The sequence below is a fragment of the Eulemur rufifrons genome, chromosome 4, assembly GCF_041146395.1.
Source record: "Eulemur rufifrons isolate Redbay chromosome 4, OSU_ERuf_1, whole genome shotgun sequence".
NCBI lineage: Eukaryota > Metazoa > Chordata > Mammalia > Primates > Lemuridae > Eulemur > Eulemur rufifrons.
Genome location: NC_090986.1, coordinates 33254950 through 33276519, shown reverse-complemented (window position 1 = coordinate 33276519; position 21570 = coordinate 33254950). Strand labels below are relative to the sequence as shown.

The 21570-nt window shown below is 31.8% G+C and overlaps 1 protein-coding gene across 1 annotated transcript; it reads right to left on the bottom strand.

The window, feature by feature from the left end:
• Positions 1–6424: 6424 nt before the first annotated feature.
• SLITRK6 (SLIT and NTRK like family member 6) lies at positions 6425–13024 on the bottom strand. Its single transcript, XM_069467107.1, has 2 exons — positions 12521–13024; positions 6425–10185 (listed from the first exon to the last, which is right to left on the bottom strand). The coding sequence occupies exon 2, from the start codon at positions 10155–10157 to the stop codon at positions 7632–7634; it is 2526 nt and encodes an 841-aa protein (XP_069323208.1). The 5' UTR covers positions 10158–10185; positions 12521–13024; the 3' UTR covers positions 6425–7631.
• Positions 13025–21570: the final 8546 nt, after the last annotated feature.

The following is a 21570-nucleotide window of genomic DNA, read 5'->3' as shown; positions in this document are numbered from 1 at the left end:
TTTTCCAAATCAGGTAAAGCTGAGTGAGCTCAGCCACTTCTGTGCATGTGGTGCTGGGCAATTTAACTTTCTGAACCTCATTGTCTTTATTGGTAAAATGCAGATAACATTATTACCTGCAGTTTTGATATGAGGATAAAACTGAGTGTATGCAAACCACTTACCACTGGATATAAGTTCTGGTTAGGCAAACACTAAATTTTAGCTATCTTTATTATTAATATAAACCCGTGTTATAATTCAGACCTTAAATAGCACCACAGCTATTAATAAAAAGAGTCCTGCTAGGCTTATTGTTTTACATTCACACCAACACTCTTGTAGGTTCAGATAATTCAGAACCAATGATAGTAGCCTTTATCATTTGGCAATAGTCGATCTTATATGTTACATTCCCTAAGACATACAGTAATGTGTAACATTAATATAACTCAAGTATTCCATATAAAGTCTAAAATGAATTATATTTTAAACAAAAAACCAATCAATTTTTAAATTGTATGTCATTTAAAAAATTCTTCATATTATCTTTTCAACAAATGTTGATGGAACAATTGGACATGGACACGCAGATAAATGAATTTAGATACAAACCTTACACTCATTCACAAATATTACATCAAAATGAATCATAGACCTAAATGTAAAATGCAAAAAATAAAAATTCCTAGGAGATAATGTAGAAGAAAATCTAGATGATCTTGACATGGAGATGACTTTATAGATACAGCACCAAAGGTACTATCCATGAAAGAAAGATCAATAAGCTAGACAATTAAAATTAAAAACTTTTGCTCTGTGAAATATACTGTCAAGCAAATGAGAAGACAAGCCATGGATTTGTAGAGAATATGTGCAAAACACATATCAAATAAGGGGTATTTATCTAAATTATACAAAGAACTTAAAATTCAGTAATAAACATCTGGATTAAAAATGGGCAAAAGAGCCTTATATAAGTCCATAAGCATATGAAAAGATGCTCTGCATCACATGTCATCAGGGAAATGTAAATTAAGCAACAATTAGATACTACTACATGCCTATTAGAATGGCTATCAGAATACTGATAACACCAAAAGCTGGTGAGGGTGGAAAGTAACAGGAATGTTCATTGTTGGTGGGAATACAAAATGGCATAGCTACTACGGAGGACAGTTTGTTACTTAAAAAACAAAACTTAGATTTAATTTAATATACAATCCAGCAATCACATTCCTTGATATTTATCCAAATGAGTCAAAAATATGCATCCACACAATATGCACACAGACGTTTATAGTAGCTTTACTCATATTTGCCAAAACTTGGAAGAAACCAAGATTCTCTTTAGTAGGTGAATGGATAAATAAACTGTGGTACATTCAGACAATGAAAAATTATTCAGTGCCAAGAAGAAAGAGCTATCGAGCAATGAAAGGACACTGAGGACCTTTAAATGCATATTACCAAGTGAAAGAAGCCAACCTGAAAATCTTACAAACTGTATGATTCCAATTCTATGATATTCTGGAAAATGCATAACTATCAAAATAATAAAAGGATCAGTGGTTGCCAGGGAAGGATGAATAGACAAATCTCAGAGAGTTTTCAGGACAGTATTCTGCATGATACTACATACTAAATGTGAATATATTTGTAAAAATTCACAGAATGTACAAGAGTAAGCCCTAATGTAAACTATGGACATTAGGTGATCATAGTGTGTAGGTTCATCAATTGTAACAAATGCACCACTCTGCTTCAGGGTGGTGATTATGGGGAAGGCTGTGCTTGTGTGGAAGCAAGGGATATATGGAACTCTGTTGCTGTGAACCTAAAACTACTCTAAAAAAAGAGTATCTTTCAAAGAACAAAAAATTTCTCATACTATATAGCTAGCTTTCTAGGATTCAAAGGATACATTCATTAAGATCATAATCTCTGTTTTAACTTATAAGCAATACCATGAAGGGCACTTCAGGCAGAGGTGTTAAAAATTTAAAAAAATGAAAATATCTCCTTCCATAATCTCCACATGTATGATAATTCTAACAACACCTGTATTACATATTGTTTATAGAAGAAATTTTAAATCAATACAATATCATGAGAACTGCTTGTATTATAATTTCTTCAATATTTTATTCTGTAAAATAAATTAAATTCTTAAAAATAGTGTTTGAAAAATATAAATGGTGTTGATAAATAGTAATTAGTTGTTCTGAATTAGAAAAAAGAAACTACACAGTGAGTTTCTGTTTGACAGATGTGCATGCTGTCCAGCCTAATAAACCATTCAGCATTTTAAAGCTGTACCTAAAATGTGCTAGTATATCATTTAAAATAATCTAAAATTATGTAATATATGACGAAAGTTAGTTAAATATCTGATTCTCCTTTCAATATAATGTTAAAAGTCACACTGTCTTACCTAAACACAGAAGAAAGTATGTACAATGGCAAGACATACATTTTGTGTGATCCCTTATGGCCTATAAATACACATGGTTATAACAGGAAATCTGGTGAGGACCACTGCCTTAAGAACAAAATGAAACAACATAAATCAGCAATAGCAATAAAACAGGGGTCCAATTCTGGCTTTGTTACTCTTACTAAGTGTATAATGCAAAACAAACCCTTAACTCCTTTATTTGTAAAGTGTTGAATAAATTCTAGAGGATTATGATGTGATAGCTAGAAATTGTGTTTTTGTACCACAATGCATTGTCTTCTTCAAATACATATTTTCTAAGCTAAAGTACTTTAATATGCTAGGAACAGGCCCAAAATGTGTCAATGAAAGACTTAATGGATGAAACCATATGTAGCATTTTAAATTGATCTGATTTTTTGAGAATCAGGATTCCTGAGGTCCACTATCCTTCTTTTACTATGAATTGATATATTAATATGACATTATATATCATGCGAGGATAATAAAGGGCATATATGTCTTTGAGTTACTCATAACACTGAGGAAATGGATGGAAATATACTTAACATACATTCACTAGTGGTGATTACATTACTGATAACACTATGAATTTAAAACTGAATAAATTCATTTTGGCCAAAAAAAAGATTCTTTTTATGTGTAGCATCTTTTCAAGATATCTACAAAACAAAATATGAAGAAATTACATTAAATGCCCAAAATTTTACACAACACAAGTAATTCAATATATCTTATTCTCAGATAATCAATTTCTCACTAGTAAAACCTTAGCAATGTGAAGAGGCAAATAATTACTTGTGGAAAGTCAAATCTTCCTACTGTTCATGTTTTAAAATTCTGAAACAAAAGAACACTATTAAGAAATGTGAAATTTAAAAACTTAAATTGGAAATACATGAACGTGTGTGTGTGTGTGTGTGTGCACAATTTGTTGTTTTGAATTGTTTTCATTCTTCATTCACTAATCCACTGAAAGGCATTTACTAACAGAAGAGTATTTGTCTATTTGATTATGCTTTCAAAGCAGCAAGAAGAGGATTTTACATCTGGTAGTCTTCTTTATGGCACATATACATGAGAATGGACACATATATAATAAATATAAATTCACCTTTAAAAAAGCTAGCTATATTTTGTAAGACAGATAATAGTGATTATTTCCATAAAAGATATAGTCATTAAACAATATAATTTTAATAATATAATTGTCTTATTATAATTCAATGATAAACAATCATTAGATACTATTTTTTAATTTGACATATTGCTAAGAGATGAACCTCAGGGAATGTTCGGGCAAATGCTTGTGGTTCACAATGTGAGGAATTCCAAAGTCAAAAAAGAATACTGTATTTTTAATCATTTGTCCATTCCCCATCAATGAGGTCATTCCTGATGTGGCTGCCAGATACAAGACCACTCCTCCTGAGAAAGATGTGTAACTGTGTCTTATTTTACAATAAAAGCTTATCCTTTTATCACACCCATATTCTTCATAAAAGTGTTAGGGAAAAGAAATGAATCCTCAAATTCACTGTAAAACCATTTTCTAATTACCAGGAGATCCAGACTTCCCTTCTCAAATAGTTAGTATTTGTATACACATGGATAATTTTCTTTCAATGTAGAAAACAGCCTCCTAAAGTAATTTTGTAGAAACTCTTATATGTGGGAAACTTTTGTGAGCTGTCTTTGGATTTTTTTTGTTTTTATTAAATATGTACATATATATTCATATATATATGAACAGATGAAGAGAATATACCATTATTTTAAAAAGCTGCATTTTAATGAGAAGGGGATACTTATATTACATTCTTCCATACTGAATCAAAGCTTAAGCCTTTTGTACTAATTGGAACAGGGCACTGAGGCACCCTAAGGCAGCTTAAATGGTGCTGCAGTTAATTTAATATTAAAGCAACAAGGAAAGGCTTTCTCTCCTCCATGATACAAGAGATTGATTCAAAGAGGGTAACATCATTGATATAATCCTTTCTTATATAGATAGTAAAATTTCCATCCCATTTATGGAGATCAATGGAAGATATCTGAAGAAAACTTTCATAAACTTCCAGCAAGTAATTTCATGCAATTTAGCAAAAAAATAATTTGTTAAATAAGTATTAATACAACCTATGTCTAACAGATTGACTTAGAATTTGAAATATTTTATCCAGTATGATTATGTACTACTACTATATTACAAAAAATTTAATTTTCAGACATGAGTCAAAATTTGCACTTATGTGTAATGAGCAAAGTGGAACTTTTGCTTGAATCAAAAAACAGACCTAAGATAATTAAATATCTGTTATATTGTTTTAAAGGCCCAGTCCATGTGAATAAGACTGATGATACTGAAATAGGACTTGGGGTTCTGAATCTATCAATTAGTTGCTGAAAGAGACCAAGCTGGTTGCTTAAGTAAATAATCAAACAAGGAATATAATGCAAGTTCTTCCTTATTTCCTTATTGGGAATGAAAAAGATCAAGAATGCAAGAAAATTAATAACAGTTCTGAGAGAGTCTTACAGATTATAAAACCTTTTAAGAGTTAAAGACCAACTCTCAACAACTAGTAGGGAAAAAAAAATAAGTAAAAAAGAGTAATGAATGAAACTTTTAAATCCTTAGAATATCTTCCTTTTGGGAAACCATAATGATTTCTATGCCATTTTAAAATTATACACAGATTTAGAATTTTACTTTAATTTGGGAGATATACTTACATGACTTCAGAAACAACTTTGTTACTCTTGACTATGCGTTGAAGAGTGAACATTATTACTTTAGGCTATTAACTCAAAAATATTTTCCCCATACAAAAGATAAGAATGTTATTGAGGGCATGTCTGTGTCTGCATTCATGGATCCATTCCAAGGATCCTTCAGGCATGGGAATTTCTTAAGTCTTCCTAATTCCTCTATGTACCTGATTGGATTAAGAAAATATTGGCAGATTCTCAACCAAGTAAGAGAAGTTCAATAACATGAATTCTATCTTTGCTTAGTTCCTCCTTCTCCTTAAAATGTAATTTTTAAAATACTGCCTTATATATGTAATAAAAACGTTTGTACCCCCATAATATTATGAAATAAAAATAAATAAATAAATGAATGAGAAAAAAAAATAATAATGCCTTGAAGGGTTTACTATTTACTGCTGTGCTGAATATTTTTTAGTAGATACCTATAAGGCATTTCATGTGAACACACATTTCTCCTTAGAAATTGTCACTTAAAAAAGAATCCCTATCTTTATCCTTCCAAACTTTGAAAACTAATGAAAAAATTAAGTTTTCAAATATAATTCTTGATTGCTTTCTATTAATATATGCAAAATTTAAGAGAGAAACCTAATGATATGATCGCATGTTAGATTCATAATTAGTCTTCATACCATGCAGCATAGGCCCACACTGTTTTTATCAACAAGAAGTCTTCTTATTACAAATCAAAGAGGTAATGTATGTTTTGATAGTAGTGAAGAAAGTTGAGTGTTAAAAGGCCAAAACATTTAATAGAAAATTCAGGAAGCAATGAAATATTGCTAAGTAAACTAAAGAAAATACTTACTTATATAAAATGTGTTCATTCCTAACCCAGTGCAAGAATCTGCATGGTGTTCAGAAAATAGAACTAGATTACCTTGATTAATTTCATTTGCCTTGTGAAAATCTGCAGTGTGATTGATTCTATAATTAGAAAGAAGAAACATAAATCATTTCCATTTGTATTGTGTTGGAAAATGATTTGCCGAAAGGGAAAACTGCTAGTCATACTTTAAGTTCAGCTTTGTGTCAATCATACCCAGAATTGAATATCCTTTTTGCATATGGTGAACAAGATACTTTTGTGTGCACAACAAACAAACCTCCCTTTATGTGTGTGTGTGTGTGTGTGTGTGTGTTTGTGTGTTAATCCTGACTTGATGGAGTTACAGGCCAGACTAATGGAAGAAAACACATTTAAAAATAGACTTTTTGTTTTAGTTTTATTGTTGTGAGTACTTTTAATTTTCTTGAAAGGCACCCAAGAATAATTACTTTTGTGAACCAAAAATATACAAAACTGTACAGAATAAATACTTCATAGAAATCTAGCTATACCTTCTTATAAAATAAAGCTACGTCATCCCTCTCTTGAGGCAACTTAAACCACTTACCTTTAGAAGTATCTTTTGCTACTAATTCATGACATCTATCAGTATACATCAATAAAAATAAAATACATTTTTCTATTTGTTTTACACCTGTGAATTATTTGCCACAAGAAACTTATTTCTATCATGGTCATCCAAATTTACAAAGGATTAATGCTATGAAAGAAAGCAAACTTAATAGATGCTGTAATCATATGTACAGTTGACTCTCAGTAGCATTTTAAAAATATACCAAGAAGAAGAATTAAACTTTGAGCACAAATGACATACCTTAGTTCACAGCAGCATTGACATTAAGATTGTCTACACAGAATGTGCAGAAAAATCAAAAAGATTGCTTATTTATTCCACCTGAACAATTACTCAATTTTATTTTTTAAATTCAGAAAGCATAAGAGTGGCATTTGTTTTATCCTCAAATGTTCAAAGTTTTGGGCCACCCATGGCCTATATAATTACAACTTTTCCATTTTTTTCTTTACTACTACTATTTATAATTTTCAAGTTCCAGTTCCTTTTGCATTTATTGCAAGAAAATTAGATATGTTTAACAGTGCACATTTTTGAAGTACATACTGCTTATAAACAATATATTCCTTACATATTATAACTACAGATACAGGTATATTTTTTAAATGATGAAATCCAATTTTTTTTTTTACTCTATGGGGAGTAAAATTATTTTTACTCATAATTCAAGAAAATTCGGGATGCTTAAATGTTCAGCCTTTTTAAATGTGCAAGAGGACTTCCGTGAAACACTTTCAGTATATGGAGAAATATTACTATAATCCTTGAATGATTTACATGCAAGGATTTATTTTATTGGGGACAGACTAAATTGCCTGAACATAATGCCATGGCTTCTCCCGGTGATCCCTGAGTTTCTTTTTCTTCTTTTTTTCCCATAGGATTACTGCTGTGCTTAAGTTCTGATTGATGACACTCATGTAAGGCACTTATTTACAAGGTTTGGACTTAAGACAGAATCACAGCATTTCTGCAAAAGCCCTCAAACTCTCCGTCTATGTTTGTTGCTCCAGGACTTCCAAATAATCAGGTTCAGCATGTAAATTAGCTTTGAGCTCAAAATATTCATTTTTAGTCTGCTCCACTAAGACCTTCCTTGGCCGTGCGTACATTAATGTTTCCATTAATTTCAACTCTTCATGGGCTCCAGGATAATGTACCTCCATGTCAGGCTGGAGCTGAGCAATGTTTTTCCTTAGGTATTCTGTGATTCCCAATTGCTGAAGTTCTCTTTCTTTTTCTAAAATGTTCCTATACAATGAACTGGCATCCTGGAAGGATAAAAATTCTGTTGATTGGTTTGTGGTTTTGTATTTCATATTTGACCCTGTAAGAGGTGAGTGGTTTTCCCGTTCCAAAAGACTTCTTTGGAGATGTTTTGCATCACTTCCTTCTTTCTCATTCTTCTCTTCTTCCTCTTCCAAATGCTTTGGACCAAAGGATGGACTTCTATAGACATGAACCATGGGGCTCACCATGTGCTGCTCATAGAGTGAGGCAGAGGGTCTTTCAGTAGTGTGATGCGTTGTTTTATGTCCATACATGCTGTATTGAAGATGCACAGGACTGTTGTCTCTCATTTGCTCATTTACTTGTTTCTTTTTGTACCTTCTCCTGCGGTGGAGAACAAGAACCACTATCCCTGCAGCACAGAACACAATAGTTATAAACACAATCAGAAGTCCCAATATCAGAACAGATAGTGGTACAGCATCAGTAAGAGATCTTAAAATAGTATCGGCTGTATTTGTTGTTGTTGTAGGAGTAGTGACAATAATGAAACCAGTCTGAGCTGGCAGGGATGGGTTATTTACTAAACCTGGGCAGAGAAGTTCACTATTTAGGGCTTTTAATTCCTTTTTGTCGAGATGCCCTGGAGAGGTGCAAAGGATGTCATCTGTCACTGTGTTCTTGCCTAATTTTTGTATCCACTGCTGCAATCCAACCAGGTCACAGGAGCAGTCCCAGGGGTTATCCTCAAGGTCAATCTGGGTCAGTAAATCAAGATCATCCAAGATATTACTGACAGGCAGATGGGTAAACTGGTTTGTTTTAAGATTTATCCTAGTTAGGGGAACTCCTGAAAAAATATGTGGTGGTAAAACTTGTAGGAGGTTGTTATTTAAATAGAGGACTTTAAGTTTAGGCATTGGGTTAAATGCTCCTGGTAATATTTCCTTAACTGCATTGTATTCAAGATATAAGTACTCAAGATTGTGGAGACCAAGGAACATGCCTCTGCTTAATTTGGTCAGATGGTTACCATTTAGATAGAGCTTTTGTAATCTTGTTAGATTCATAAATGATCCTTCTTCAAGAACTTCAATACGATTATTTCCCAAGTGGAGCATTTCCAAAGTGAAATATTCAACTAGATCAGACTTCATTAAAGTGTGAATAATATTCCCTGCTAGAATAAGCTTTCTAGGATTCTGTGGAGGAGGTTTCAGATCTGATAAGCTTTCAATGTTGCGTTCTTGACAGTGGATTAGAAGTCCTGATGGGGATAAGACTTTGCAGTTACAAGGAATGGGACAGTAGGTTCCTGGAAGTTGAGTGGGTGGCTTTGTAATATAAGGTATCAAACCTGGAGCTTTGGTGGGCAATTTTAAAATGGATGTGGTCTTGGTTGATATGCGACTATCACTTATTGAAGATGTCGCTGCCAGATGTAATGATCCTGAAGGATCCTCATGTTCTTCATAAACTGGTGGAGTAGGGCAAATAGATTCCTTTTTTATTCTACTTAGTATACTTCCCTTGAAAAGTGGAGGGCTATTACACACAACATCACCAATTATAGCCTGTGGAGGCATGTTTTCTAACCAAATTTTTAGCTGCAATAAGTCACAATTACAGGCCCATTTATTGTCCTCCAACTGGAGATCCAATATTCGGCCAATGTGTTCTAAAAAACCAACATAAGGCAATGTTTGCAACTGGTTTCCACGAAGATCTAGATGGGTTAAAGGAACAAAGCGAAATATGTTTGGAGGAAAACTCTCAATGGCATTGTCATTTAATATTAACACTTTAAGTCTGCTGAGCTTGCTAAAGGCACTTGGTTCAATCACAGTAATAAAATTGTTATCTGCTTGTAGGAATTCCAGGTTTTCCAGTCCATGAAAGGTATCCTCTTTAAGAATTTCTAAAGAATTGTGATTGATATGAAGTTGTTTAAGGAGGCCAAGGCCATTAAATGCACCTGTCTCAATATCTGCAATATTGTTAAATCCAAGGTGTATTGAGATAGCATTGGTAAGCCCAGAAAAGTCATTTGTGTGAAGCACTGTCAAGCCATTATTTAATAAGCTTAGGTGAAAAGGTCGTGATGGTGGCACAATTATTTGGGATAACTTCTTGATACCTTTTTCTTCACAATTTATTAGCATTGTGCCATCTTTTTCCTCACAGTTGCAAAGAGAATCACAAGAGCCTCTGGCTGAGGACACTGGTGTTTGGGACTGTAAAGATATACAGGCAAGGAGAGATGCATATAAGAGATGAATCCACAGCTTCATGTTGTCATGTGATGAATGAAAGCTGATTCTGTAAAATAAAATGCAATAGCAAGGGACTTAGTGGGCAGGATCGGGGAAGAGATGAATCTGACATTTTCAAAATGATAGGCTTTCCTCTAAAAAGTAAAATACTGGCTACCATGAAAATATGAGTACCTTGATGCATCTACATTTTCTTTTTCTTTTTCCCAATATTTGGATAGGCAGGTTCTAGGTTAGTTTTCACTTACATTGTGGTCAAAATATAAAATTTAGGTAAAGGAGAATTTAAAATGCTATATAATAATTTGTATTCATGTCTCATAAATGACCTGCATTATAACAGATGAGAGAGGTGCTCGCTAAATGGACCATTGATACTTTGATATGAAACAAAGCTGTATATTTGAAAACACTGATTTTCTGTAACTCAGAATAGATATATTTAAGACTGGAGGATTATATCATAAGACTCATTTCTTGTGATTAGCCAGAAGTATATAGAACTATAGGGGTTGTGAAAATGATAGAAATAAAGTATGTGTGTGTGTGTGTGTGTGTGTGTATGCATGTAGTATGCATTTTATTTCTGTTTTTGAACTGTCACAAGATAACAGCTAATAACTGTGTTTTTTCACCTGTTTTGGTTTCAACTCAAGATATTTATTAATGTTATTATTTATTTTAAAAACCTTGAGGAAAATGTGTCTTTCATTATGTAATAAAGTTGAGCGTTATAAGAACTTTATTTAAAGCATTCAGTCTAGAGTAGTTTGTATAAGCACAATAGTATCAGATGCACATGCTTAAGAGTGCCTATTCAAATTTCACTTAAATCATACTTCATGTTGAATTTATAGAGGCAGGATATTTCTTGCTACTTTTACATTCTGTAATGGATTAGGTTAAAATCATAAAAAACTAAAGAAGAAAAAATGATCTTTAACACACATTTCAGGCTATTGTAACAGAATAAACAATGCCTCCTATAAACTTCTAGCAAATGACTTCCTAATGAGGTACTGAAACAGGCTTTGGGGCACTGCATATCATCACATAATTAAGCAGTTGATCTCCTTTACTATAAGGCTTAAAGTCACAAACAATGTAATCTGAAACAAACTGCACTATATTGAAATACTTGATGATATCTCTAATTTGGTTAAAAAAATGACAGTTCAAGATAACAACATTGCAAATTACAAGTTCTTAAAAATTTAAGACATACACCTAAAACAGCAATTCTTAAAAAGATTCTAACTTTTAAAAGACAGTAATGGCAAAGTAAGCATCTTTAATGGTATCTAATTTTATTTCCTTCCTTTAAACGTTATACCTTGAATTTATATAAACTAAATTGAAAGATAAACATCACATCTTATGACTACTCATCTTTTCGAAATGGTAATTGCTTTCATTTTTTTGGTTGAAATGTGAACAGTAAATTTCAATCTAATCAAAATTTACAATCAGATGAAACATACCAGAACCCAATCAATAATCCTGAAAGTAAACGTTCATTCCCTGAAAATACATTGCTTTATTGAAAACATATATAGTATGAAGTTTCTGAGAGGCAAAAGTCAACTGAAGAAACAAGACAATATAGTGCCTATAAAGGAAAAGTTAGTAAACTTTACATTTCCATAGGGAAATAGTTTGATTTTAAACAGCTTTGGGGGCTGTGGTTATAATCAAGCATCCTGTAGTTGGAGTCTTTAACTTGTGGATTAGCTTCTACAAACACTAAAAGTACTTCTCCATAAATTACCAAGAAAGAATAAGGTTCATTTCACCAAGCACAGCATCTTGAGAAAACAGTATATAATTTTTAAGTGATAAACTCTCATTATTTTTTAAATCTTATATACCTTTGTTGCTCTTCAATATGTGCTAGGGAATAATTATTTGCAAAGTGATTCCATATTGTAAATACCTGATACAGTGTTAAAGAGGTAAAAAAAATCACCACTTACATATATTCAGAAAATACATATTTTCAAGTCAGAAAATAAAAGTAGCATACAAAATATAAAGAATTGTTCAATATTCTGCTTATATTTTAAATTCAACAGTGGAATTGGGAAGTGATCTTTCCTTCACAGAGCACACATATTTAGCTTCCAGTAACAAACTGAATGTTGTAAAAGAAATAGTGGCATATTATTATATTTGTTCTTCTCTACAGCCAGCTGTTAGACTAAATGTCTGCTGCTCAGAGCAAACAGGCATCTGCTACAGTGTTAGTTGTGCCAATAAGCAAGACTGAAACTGAATATCCTTTAATGCAAAGTTTTTTTTTAAAGGAAGCAATCATATAAATTTAATCACTTTACCATAATGCAAAAATAAGTATAAGAAAAGCTCGGAAACATTCATCTTACCTGTAAAGCAGAGACTCTTCCTGACGTTATCTGTAATGCACAGCTGGAAGAGGTGTTCAAAGTAATTCAGTTCCTTTATTAAAAAAGAAAACACCAACCACCACGTACTTTCTTCTCAAATATCACTTTTTGGCAAGTCTCGTGGCTTCATAAAGTTAAAACCTCTGGTCAAAGACAGAATGCTGAGCATTTCATTGAAAATATTTCCAAGAGAGTGCATACTAGAGCATCCTGAAGCAATTGTCCTTTTTTCCCCCAATTAAAATTCACGGCATACTTCACAGCTATGCTGACTTTTTTGCATATAGTTAACCATTTGCAAGCTGCTGAATGCAGTAAATAAACAAGATGTTTAACAGAGCTGCAATTGATCACTCTTGATTTCTTAGGTTGTAGATCCAAGCTGCAGCAATGTTCTCCTTCCTCCTTTTCTAGTCTTTCTTGTTAGCTCAGTTTGTTATTAGTCAGATTGCCAAGGGCTGGGAGGTAGGCGTAAATAAAGAGACTTCTTGGCTTTTGACTCAGCCTTTAAGCCCTTCCCCATCAGAGTGCTTTAGTCTGCCAGTGTCATATAACACAAGAGACAGCTCCACCTTGGGACTGCTCAACTCCTCCTCTTTCTGCAAATGGTCTTTTCACTCCCTTTTAATACCAAATACAGTGCAAGTGAATTTTGATGGAAAATATGTTGCTTTAAATGTTTAATAATGTATTTTGTTATTATAGCAAGCTAAATAATGCATTAGGTTAAATTCTCAACTGACAGTTCTGTAGTGTTTGCACATGTGTGCAAAAAACGGCAAGAATGCTGCCTACAGTTGCTTCACATTTTTTTTACTGGTTTTTATAGTTGAAATTGTGCACTAATTAAATTTTAGAATGCTAATGTGAACTGCTTTCCCAAAACACTTGTATTTTTGTATTTACCATTTAATTTTTTGTACTTCATTATTTCTTTCCCTAGGGCTAGTGATCAATGATGAAACTAGAAATGAGATTCTCCTTCAGTTATAAGATGGTATTCATTTAGAATGGCAGTATGATTTTTAAAAAATATATTTAAAAATCTTTAATCACAAAATGATTATCATTGATCAAACACGTTATCACTCTCAAAAATATAAAATTATATCTTTACAGATAAAATGAAACAGGTTAAATAAATATGTAGAAATTACAATAACCTGATTTTTATGGTACTAACCTGGAGAGCATTTATTTCTGAAAAGGTTATATTTAAAAAATTACTTGTTTTTCAACTCTTAAAAGTTTCTGAATTGTCACTAATGAAACTCTCAACTGCCTGATTCCTTATTTCTCAAAATGGCTGCTTTTAAAAAAATCATTCCTTACCTACTTTCCATGTGTCTGAGCCTTCTCACACCCAAACGAATATACTACATGCTATCTTTTATGTATTTATTCTGTTTAGAAGCACTCGTGCCTATAGATTTTAGAGGCCCCCCAGATGATACTAGGTCTCATTTCCTAAAATTTTATTTAAAAAAGAGGGATTTGATGTAGCTTAATTCATCAAAATGTAAAAATATCAAGTTAGATTATTGTATATAATTCCTGCAGTTATGCACTCAGATTCATATAGTTTTGATATCCTTCAGTGTGAAATATTTGTTTAAATAGATAAGAGTTTTAAGGTAATTTCTAATATTCCTACTTTATATTATATTCTCCACTAATGCAGTTCATCATTTATTTTAATGACATTTTGTGCTTTAAGATGGAAAAGAGATGATACAGATTAGGGGAGGGGAAAAGAGAATAAAGATAAAGAAAAAGAAAATAAAGAGAATAAGAATGACTGAAGATAAAGAATTACCCTTTGGCACAATTTGTTGATAGCTGAACTGCCAAGTTAACTTAAATCAACCTAATGATTTAGATAGATATAAACTAGAATTTTAGCCAATAGAAAAACAAGGAGCTAGAATAATTTTCCTCTCAACTCTGTAGTCATAATTCTCCAAATATATTTTTTTAATTTTTGAGGGCAAGATTACAGAAGAAATATTTTGATAGTCTGGGGCAAAAGTTTTTCAAACCTATATGTGGACAAATGGAAGTAAATTCCCTGTAGATTGACAAGTTTCTCTCATTTTCTCCAATTTGAGAATAAGTCTGTTTTATCCATAACATACACACAGTAGAAATTTGAAGTTCTTTATCTTGAATTCCTTTCCTATATATTACATCTTATCTTTTTAGTGCAGAAATTGATAGTTAATTACATGATATTAAGGGAGAGAAAAATTGACTAACACTTCTAAAAAATCCTTCACTTGTTCTATAAGTTTATGGTGGAAACAAAAAGACTAGGAAGAGAATTGTTGTTAGAGGAACATTCTGTAACTTTTAACTTAATTTAAAATGGTAATGTTGATAATTACTCAACATTACCTCAAATTGTGTTGATGTATACCCTAGTACATTAAAAATGATTATGGATAAATACATTGTACTCTAGTTTTTATCCACTGTAATTCTTCAGTTATTACATCAATCAGTAATACAGACTTTTTTTATCCAAAATATTTATGGCAGGATGTGATGCTAATGATTATTGCACAACATTTATTTTAACAATATTTTTAATTTCCAATTATTGCATGGGGAAGTACATTTCCAGTGTAGCTTCCCCCAAGTTTTAATAATGAATTTGTCATGTGATTGTGATAAATGATAAATTTCATTTATCTTTCCACCTAATCTATGCCCTTACTCTAGTAACTCCATATTGGAAAATGTTAAAAAGTAATGAATTATTAATCACAACCTGTAAGTATAACCACAACCTGTACGTTATGTCTTACTGTGACTTTTAACTATATCTCTGCTTTGCAGAATATGCATCTTTAAGGGCAAACATGAAAGTACCTTGAAGAATACCAAGTAGTTAGAAGAAGTAAACCTATCTTTGTTGGTAGTTTTAGACCAGCAGTCTAAAATCAACTGGATGCATTGTGCATTAGGAGGACATAGTAGGAGAATGCCTTCCCTCTCTGCTTTCATAGATAGGGGGATGACATCTTAATATCCAATGACCACAAAGATTAGCTGGAAGAATGTTTTATGAAATTTGTTGAACTAATAAAGTACATGGAACAAATAGAATAAAAAAACCAAGATTGAGCACTGAAAAGAGGAGAGAAAAGAATAAAACAGTGCAAGGGAAGTGTTCATTCTACATAAGACCAGTTCTAACTCAGAGCATCTTCCCTCTTTTCTTGTGTCACATTTAAGAGGTAAAGACAAGACACATGTCAGATTGAGTTTAATTCAAGAATCTGAAAGGCTTGCAAGGAGAGAACTCTCCACCATCTGTGATTTAGATTGGGACATATTGAAATACTCTGAAGGTACAAAGTATAAAACTTGGTGACCTTTTGGGGACAATATAGTGTATGGATTTTAAATATTCATTGGTGGTTTCATTCTTTGAAGAAAAACTCTAAACACAAAAATAATCTTAAATAAATTTCACCTTTTAAAATAAAGAGTAAATACAAATCTTTGAAAAACAGGTATTATTGTGGGCTCTGTATGCTTTTTACTGTCAGGAGATTACATTGAACTTCATAATAACACCATTAAAATAAAATATTACAAATAGTTATAAGTAATGCCTAAACATAGAGATCCGTAGAAACCCTCATGCACTAATTTTACCAACATTAATAAAGACAAATTTTATTTCTCATTTCACACTAAAAGTTTTCTTTCAATTTGTATACATCTATTAAAAAGAAAGTTTGTTTCATTATAAAACTTAAAAAATCAAAACGAACAAGAAAAATAAAATTCACTAGCACTTTCTTAGCTTAAATTCAACTCAAATGTTTATTATTTTGTTTTCCCATCCTCTCCATTGTATATGAAAATAATAACTTTTATAAAATAAGAAAAAATATTTAAAAATAATGGGTAAAATCTACTTAAATATATATTTTGACTTATTTACATAAATCTCATTCATAGAAAATAATAATTGAAGACTCTTGCCTTTTATCTTTCAAAAATAATGTGATACAATAACCTTTAAATTTGATTCTCAAATCTTGAACTTAGGGCTCTCTTTCATGTTTCACTGGAAGAGACCCAGACCCAAACACGTTGCAATCATATTTTTCAGTTCTTTTGGAGTTAGAGCATAATCATTATTGATCTCTTGACTTCTGATAACTGTAAACTAAGGGACTAACTTTTGGATGAGGAAGAATAGAAGACTTTCTCACCTTCTGCAATATACATACATTTCTGTAGATAAGAAGGTCAATTGTACATGGCCTCTCTCAGTGAAAAGTCTGTTTCTTAGAGGAAATGTGTAAGATAGATACAATATTTTATCAAGTCACACATGAATAGGTGTTGAGGAAACCTGCTGTTTGCATTATACCTTTACCAAAACATTTAATTTGCTATTTAAATCTTAAGTTCCTTTTATGCTTAATTTGATCTGACAACAAAGGTATAAAATGGATAAAGGAATTGCTTTATCCTAAGAGAAGTTTTATAATAAAACTTCCTGTTGCTGATTTGAGTTCTATTGACAAGAAGAAATTCTCTGATACCTTTGTTTAATTTGGCAAAACATAAAACAAAACAAAACCTTTCTGGAAGCTTGGACTATGAACAGTTTGTCTTCATATACAATATGTTAGAGATTTCATACAAACCTCTACTTTTAAATGGATGACTAAGCAAACTTAAAAAAAAATAGACAACTAGAAACAGGCCAAAATTGTTGAGAAATGTTTTCATGATGAGTAATGAGCAATATGCAAGAGAAAACAGTGCACTGGAATAATGCTAGACTGTGAGCTATTTTGATTGTAGGGAGACACTCTGTGAGGAAGGCCTTGTACCTACCTTGTAATTTTTTTCTACATAGTACACTAGATAGTGTTGCACATGCAAAATAGTCAAATAAGCTGTTTTGTATATGCTCTCACTATAATTTCAGGACACTTACTTCCTTGTTCTTCAAGAATATATTTAGATAGATTTTTTTTCACCCATATGACAAAATATACTACAGATCCAGATTAAAAAAAATTGAAAATAAATAAATTTATCCTATCTTTTCAAATATTTTTTAATAAATACCCTAACACATCTGTGCAACTAAATTACATTACGTTCAGATAGTTAACAATCATAGTAGGCAAATACCACTGAATTAAATATGTGTGATAGAATCTGTGTGATGGACCACCTGCCAGAGATTTTAAATTCCTGAATGACTTCTATTGCCAATAATAACTCATGCATCATTGTCTCTGCTTGTTACCCATTGCTGTGTCATTAAGGGATGCAGTCTTATTTTAATAGTTATAATCTTAAACACTTGTGATATTCAACCATTTTTACAAAAAAGTCAGTTGCATTTAGTTCAACTTAAATCATTATAATAAAGATGTAAAATCATGATTGAAAATATAATGCATAGATACATATTTTTTTACTATTCTTTGAGATCATCTACCTGAAGATGATCTCTACATAATAGAGTGAAAGTAATAACTTTTAAATTTTATCTGCACAAATAATGCTCAAGAAAATGCTTTCCAAAGCACTAATGGTTCATTCAACATATTTAATATGAATGCTTCTAGATGTCAAAAGAAAAATCCAAAATATCCAAAATAATAATATAAATGATGCCAACAGCAACCTCAAGTTGAGTGTTGACATATAAACTTAAGTACCAATCTTTACATTTGTTCCAATAGAAATAGAATACTTTATTACAACTGTATCTATGTTCTGTAAAGAAAGAAATAATTGGCCAGGTACACGTTTGTTGAGAAATAGAAGGGTACAGTTCAACAGATAAGTCAGTACATATTTTATTTACAGTTTTTGGCATAACAGTGGAATTAATGTAAAAAAATACTGAACTATTACTATCATCACTGTGTATTAATATTCACCTAGATAGTGAATAAATCATTAGTGACAAACTTCACTGAATAAGGTTGGCTTTTTTTTTTTTAACAGAAATCTTGCTTAAAAACTCTAAAACAACATAAGATATCATACATTTTGGTATATATCATTTTTAAAAGTGTTATGTAACTTAGAGAAAAAATTTTTGATTTATAAATAATTCACTCCAATACCAGGAGAGATTCATTCAGAATCAATCTATATTTAACACACAAAAATGCATCTTACAGCTTCCCTGTACACCTACATGAAAAATGTAGTGTAAAAATACGGATATTTTTGTTAGAGTAAATACCTTTTTTATTATTTACTGTACACGTTATGTATAGTAATCTCTAATATCTCTTCTAGAACAATTGAATTTTTTAGAATATATTTCAAAAATTTGTATGTCTCATATAATATTACTGTATATATTGTGTGTTTAAGAAAATAAGATCAGTTTTAGCTATAATTGTCATGTTTCCATATACTGAAATAGGACACAGGATATTAAGATATGTAATAAATAATAATAAAATACTAATACTAGAAAAATTCTAATAAAAACATAAATTCTAATAAAATGGCTATATTAAGTGATACTTATTTAAATGGACAGTTACTGTTTGCTTGTTTTTTTGGGAGGGGAGGAGGGAAGAGGTGACCTAGTAACAGTCTGTTGGAGGAAATAGCAAATAAAATTTACATGTATTATATCAGATTATCCTGGACAATGAAAAATAAAATTCTGACTTCATAAAACACACATTTGTACCAAGAAGGATTTTAAATTTCTTCATCCACAAAGAGTAAGTTTGAAGTCACTTGACCACAGAAAAACAAATACTCCTTAAATATTTTCTTTTTCTTTAGCTAATAATAATGATCAGAGAGGCATTCCTAATAAGTAGTTCATTTTTATCTATAGCTCCAAACTACTAAAATTTAGAAATTCTACAGCTTTAAACAATCGTTTGACAGCAAAATAATTTTTAAAACATAGCTTGTCTATCTTAAGAAATTAATCAGTTCAAAATAGAACTTACCTGCTCTTCCTTTCTTTACATAGAGAAACATCTTCCATGAAATATAATTAATCTTTGATATTAGTAGAAACTAATTTTAATAATCCTCGATTGGTGGGAGAATGAAAATAAGGACTTTCAATCTAAAACTAACCTGGAATATTTGTATAATATTAATAAGAGTTAAAAGAATCATTACTAACACCTTTCTTGGTTAAAGCATTTTCACTCATTTGGCGCCCTCTAGTGGATTTTTTAAAAAATTCTTACCAACTGAAAAATAGGCTTGAATAGCAGGCTAACACTTGAAATTTTACTCTGTATGTGTAGATCATGTATGTATAGTTCTATTGCTGGGCCATAATTATTATTCTGTTGTGTTCAAAGTATATTTTAAGGAAAAAAGAAACAACCAAGTATGAGCATAATTAGAATCAAAGTATTACAGAATAAATGTATAGGAATCACTGACAACCTCTATGGTCTATTATTCAGCATGGTCTTCCAAAGGATTATAAAGCTTCATCTTAAAAAAGAGAGAGAGAACATGCTGAAGCTATTATTTAGACTCAAAATATCTTTAATTTTTTTGGTTATTTACTTTAGATGTTTAATTAATAACAATAATAAAGTTTACATTAAACTGTGAGCACTCCATATGTTTATAACCACTGTAACTACTATACACATAGCAACAGTTTTATCCTTAGAACAAATCTGAGGCAACTACTATTACAATGGGAAAATTGGATAATAAAGAGGTAAGGTAATATTAATATATCCAATGCCACAGAACTAGTAAGTCTAGATTTTCACTTGTTCACTTTACTCTGGCTTCAGAATTTGTTCATTCAGCAGATGACACTGCTACTCAGAACAATCTTTTCATCATGCTACATTATACTAGTCATCTGCACTTCTCGCCCTAGCTCTGTAGATGAGAATCAAGCTGCCATAAAGACTGACAGTAAGAGGAAGTCAGTTTATGTAAAATTCTACTCTGCTTACTTTATGTATGTGACATAGTTTGGATGTTTGTCCCATTCAGACCTCATGTTGAAATTCAATCTCCAGAGTTGGAGTTGGAGATGAATGGGAGGTGTTTGGGTCATGGGGGTGGATCCCTCATGAGTGACTTGGTGCCCTCCCTGTGGTTATGAGTGAGTTCTTGTTCTATTAGTTCCACACAAGAGCTGACTAAAGAGTGTAGCACCTCTTGCACCTTGCTCCTTGTCTCACCATGTAACACACTTCCTCCTTTTCACCTTCCACCCGGATTTGAAGCTCCCTTAAGACCTCACTAGAAGCAGATGCAGGTGCCATGCTTTTTGTACAGCCTGCAGAACCGTAAGCCAAATAAACCTATTTTCTTTATAAGCTAATCAGTATTTCTTTATAGCAACACAAAATGGACAATACCCTATGTCCAAGGAAAGAGCCTCTTGTGCATTATATAAGCCAGAAGCCTTAAGGATAGGATTCATGTTACATGTTCTGCATCTAAGGAACTCTTGTAGTCTTCTTTATCTAGGGTGGAAGTACAGACATTTTATAAAATTTTCCAAGTAGATACATAATCTTCACCATATAATATATATGATTTCTTCCATCCTGCCGTCTTCATCCCAGCCCCTAGTTGGTATAGATATATTTCAGTAATTGAAGGGGTGGGCATGCACTAATTACTGGGAATTGGGTTATCTGAAGAACAAACAGGGACAGGAGTGAGATATGAGAGCCTGTGTCCACCAAACATGACAGTGGGCTGTGGTGTTATTGTCTCTTCCTGATCACCCAGTTCTTCCTTCTCATACAAACACAACAACTTCAAACTTCTTATCATCCTTCCAAGGATTTAATTTTGCTGTCTTTTGTTAAATTCTCAAGACATTAAATTCTATGTTTTTCTTGGTAGCTCAGGGATATCATTAGGGGGTTAGTTATTTTACTGTGCCCTAACATGGTAGTTAAGTTACGTGAATTCCTCCCTGCTATTAATAATTTTGTTGTTATTCTTTCACCAAATGAGCTGAAACTATAGTGCATCCTCTCCCATGCTATCAATTTCTATTCTTACTT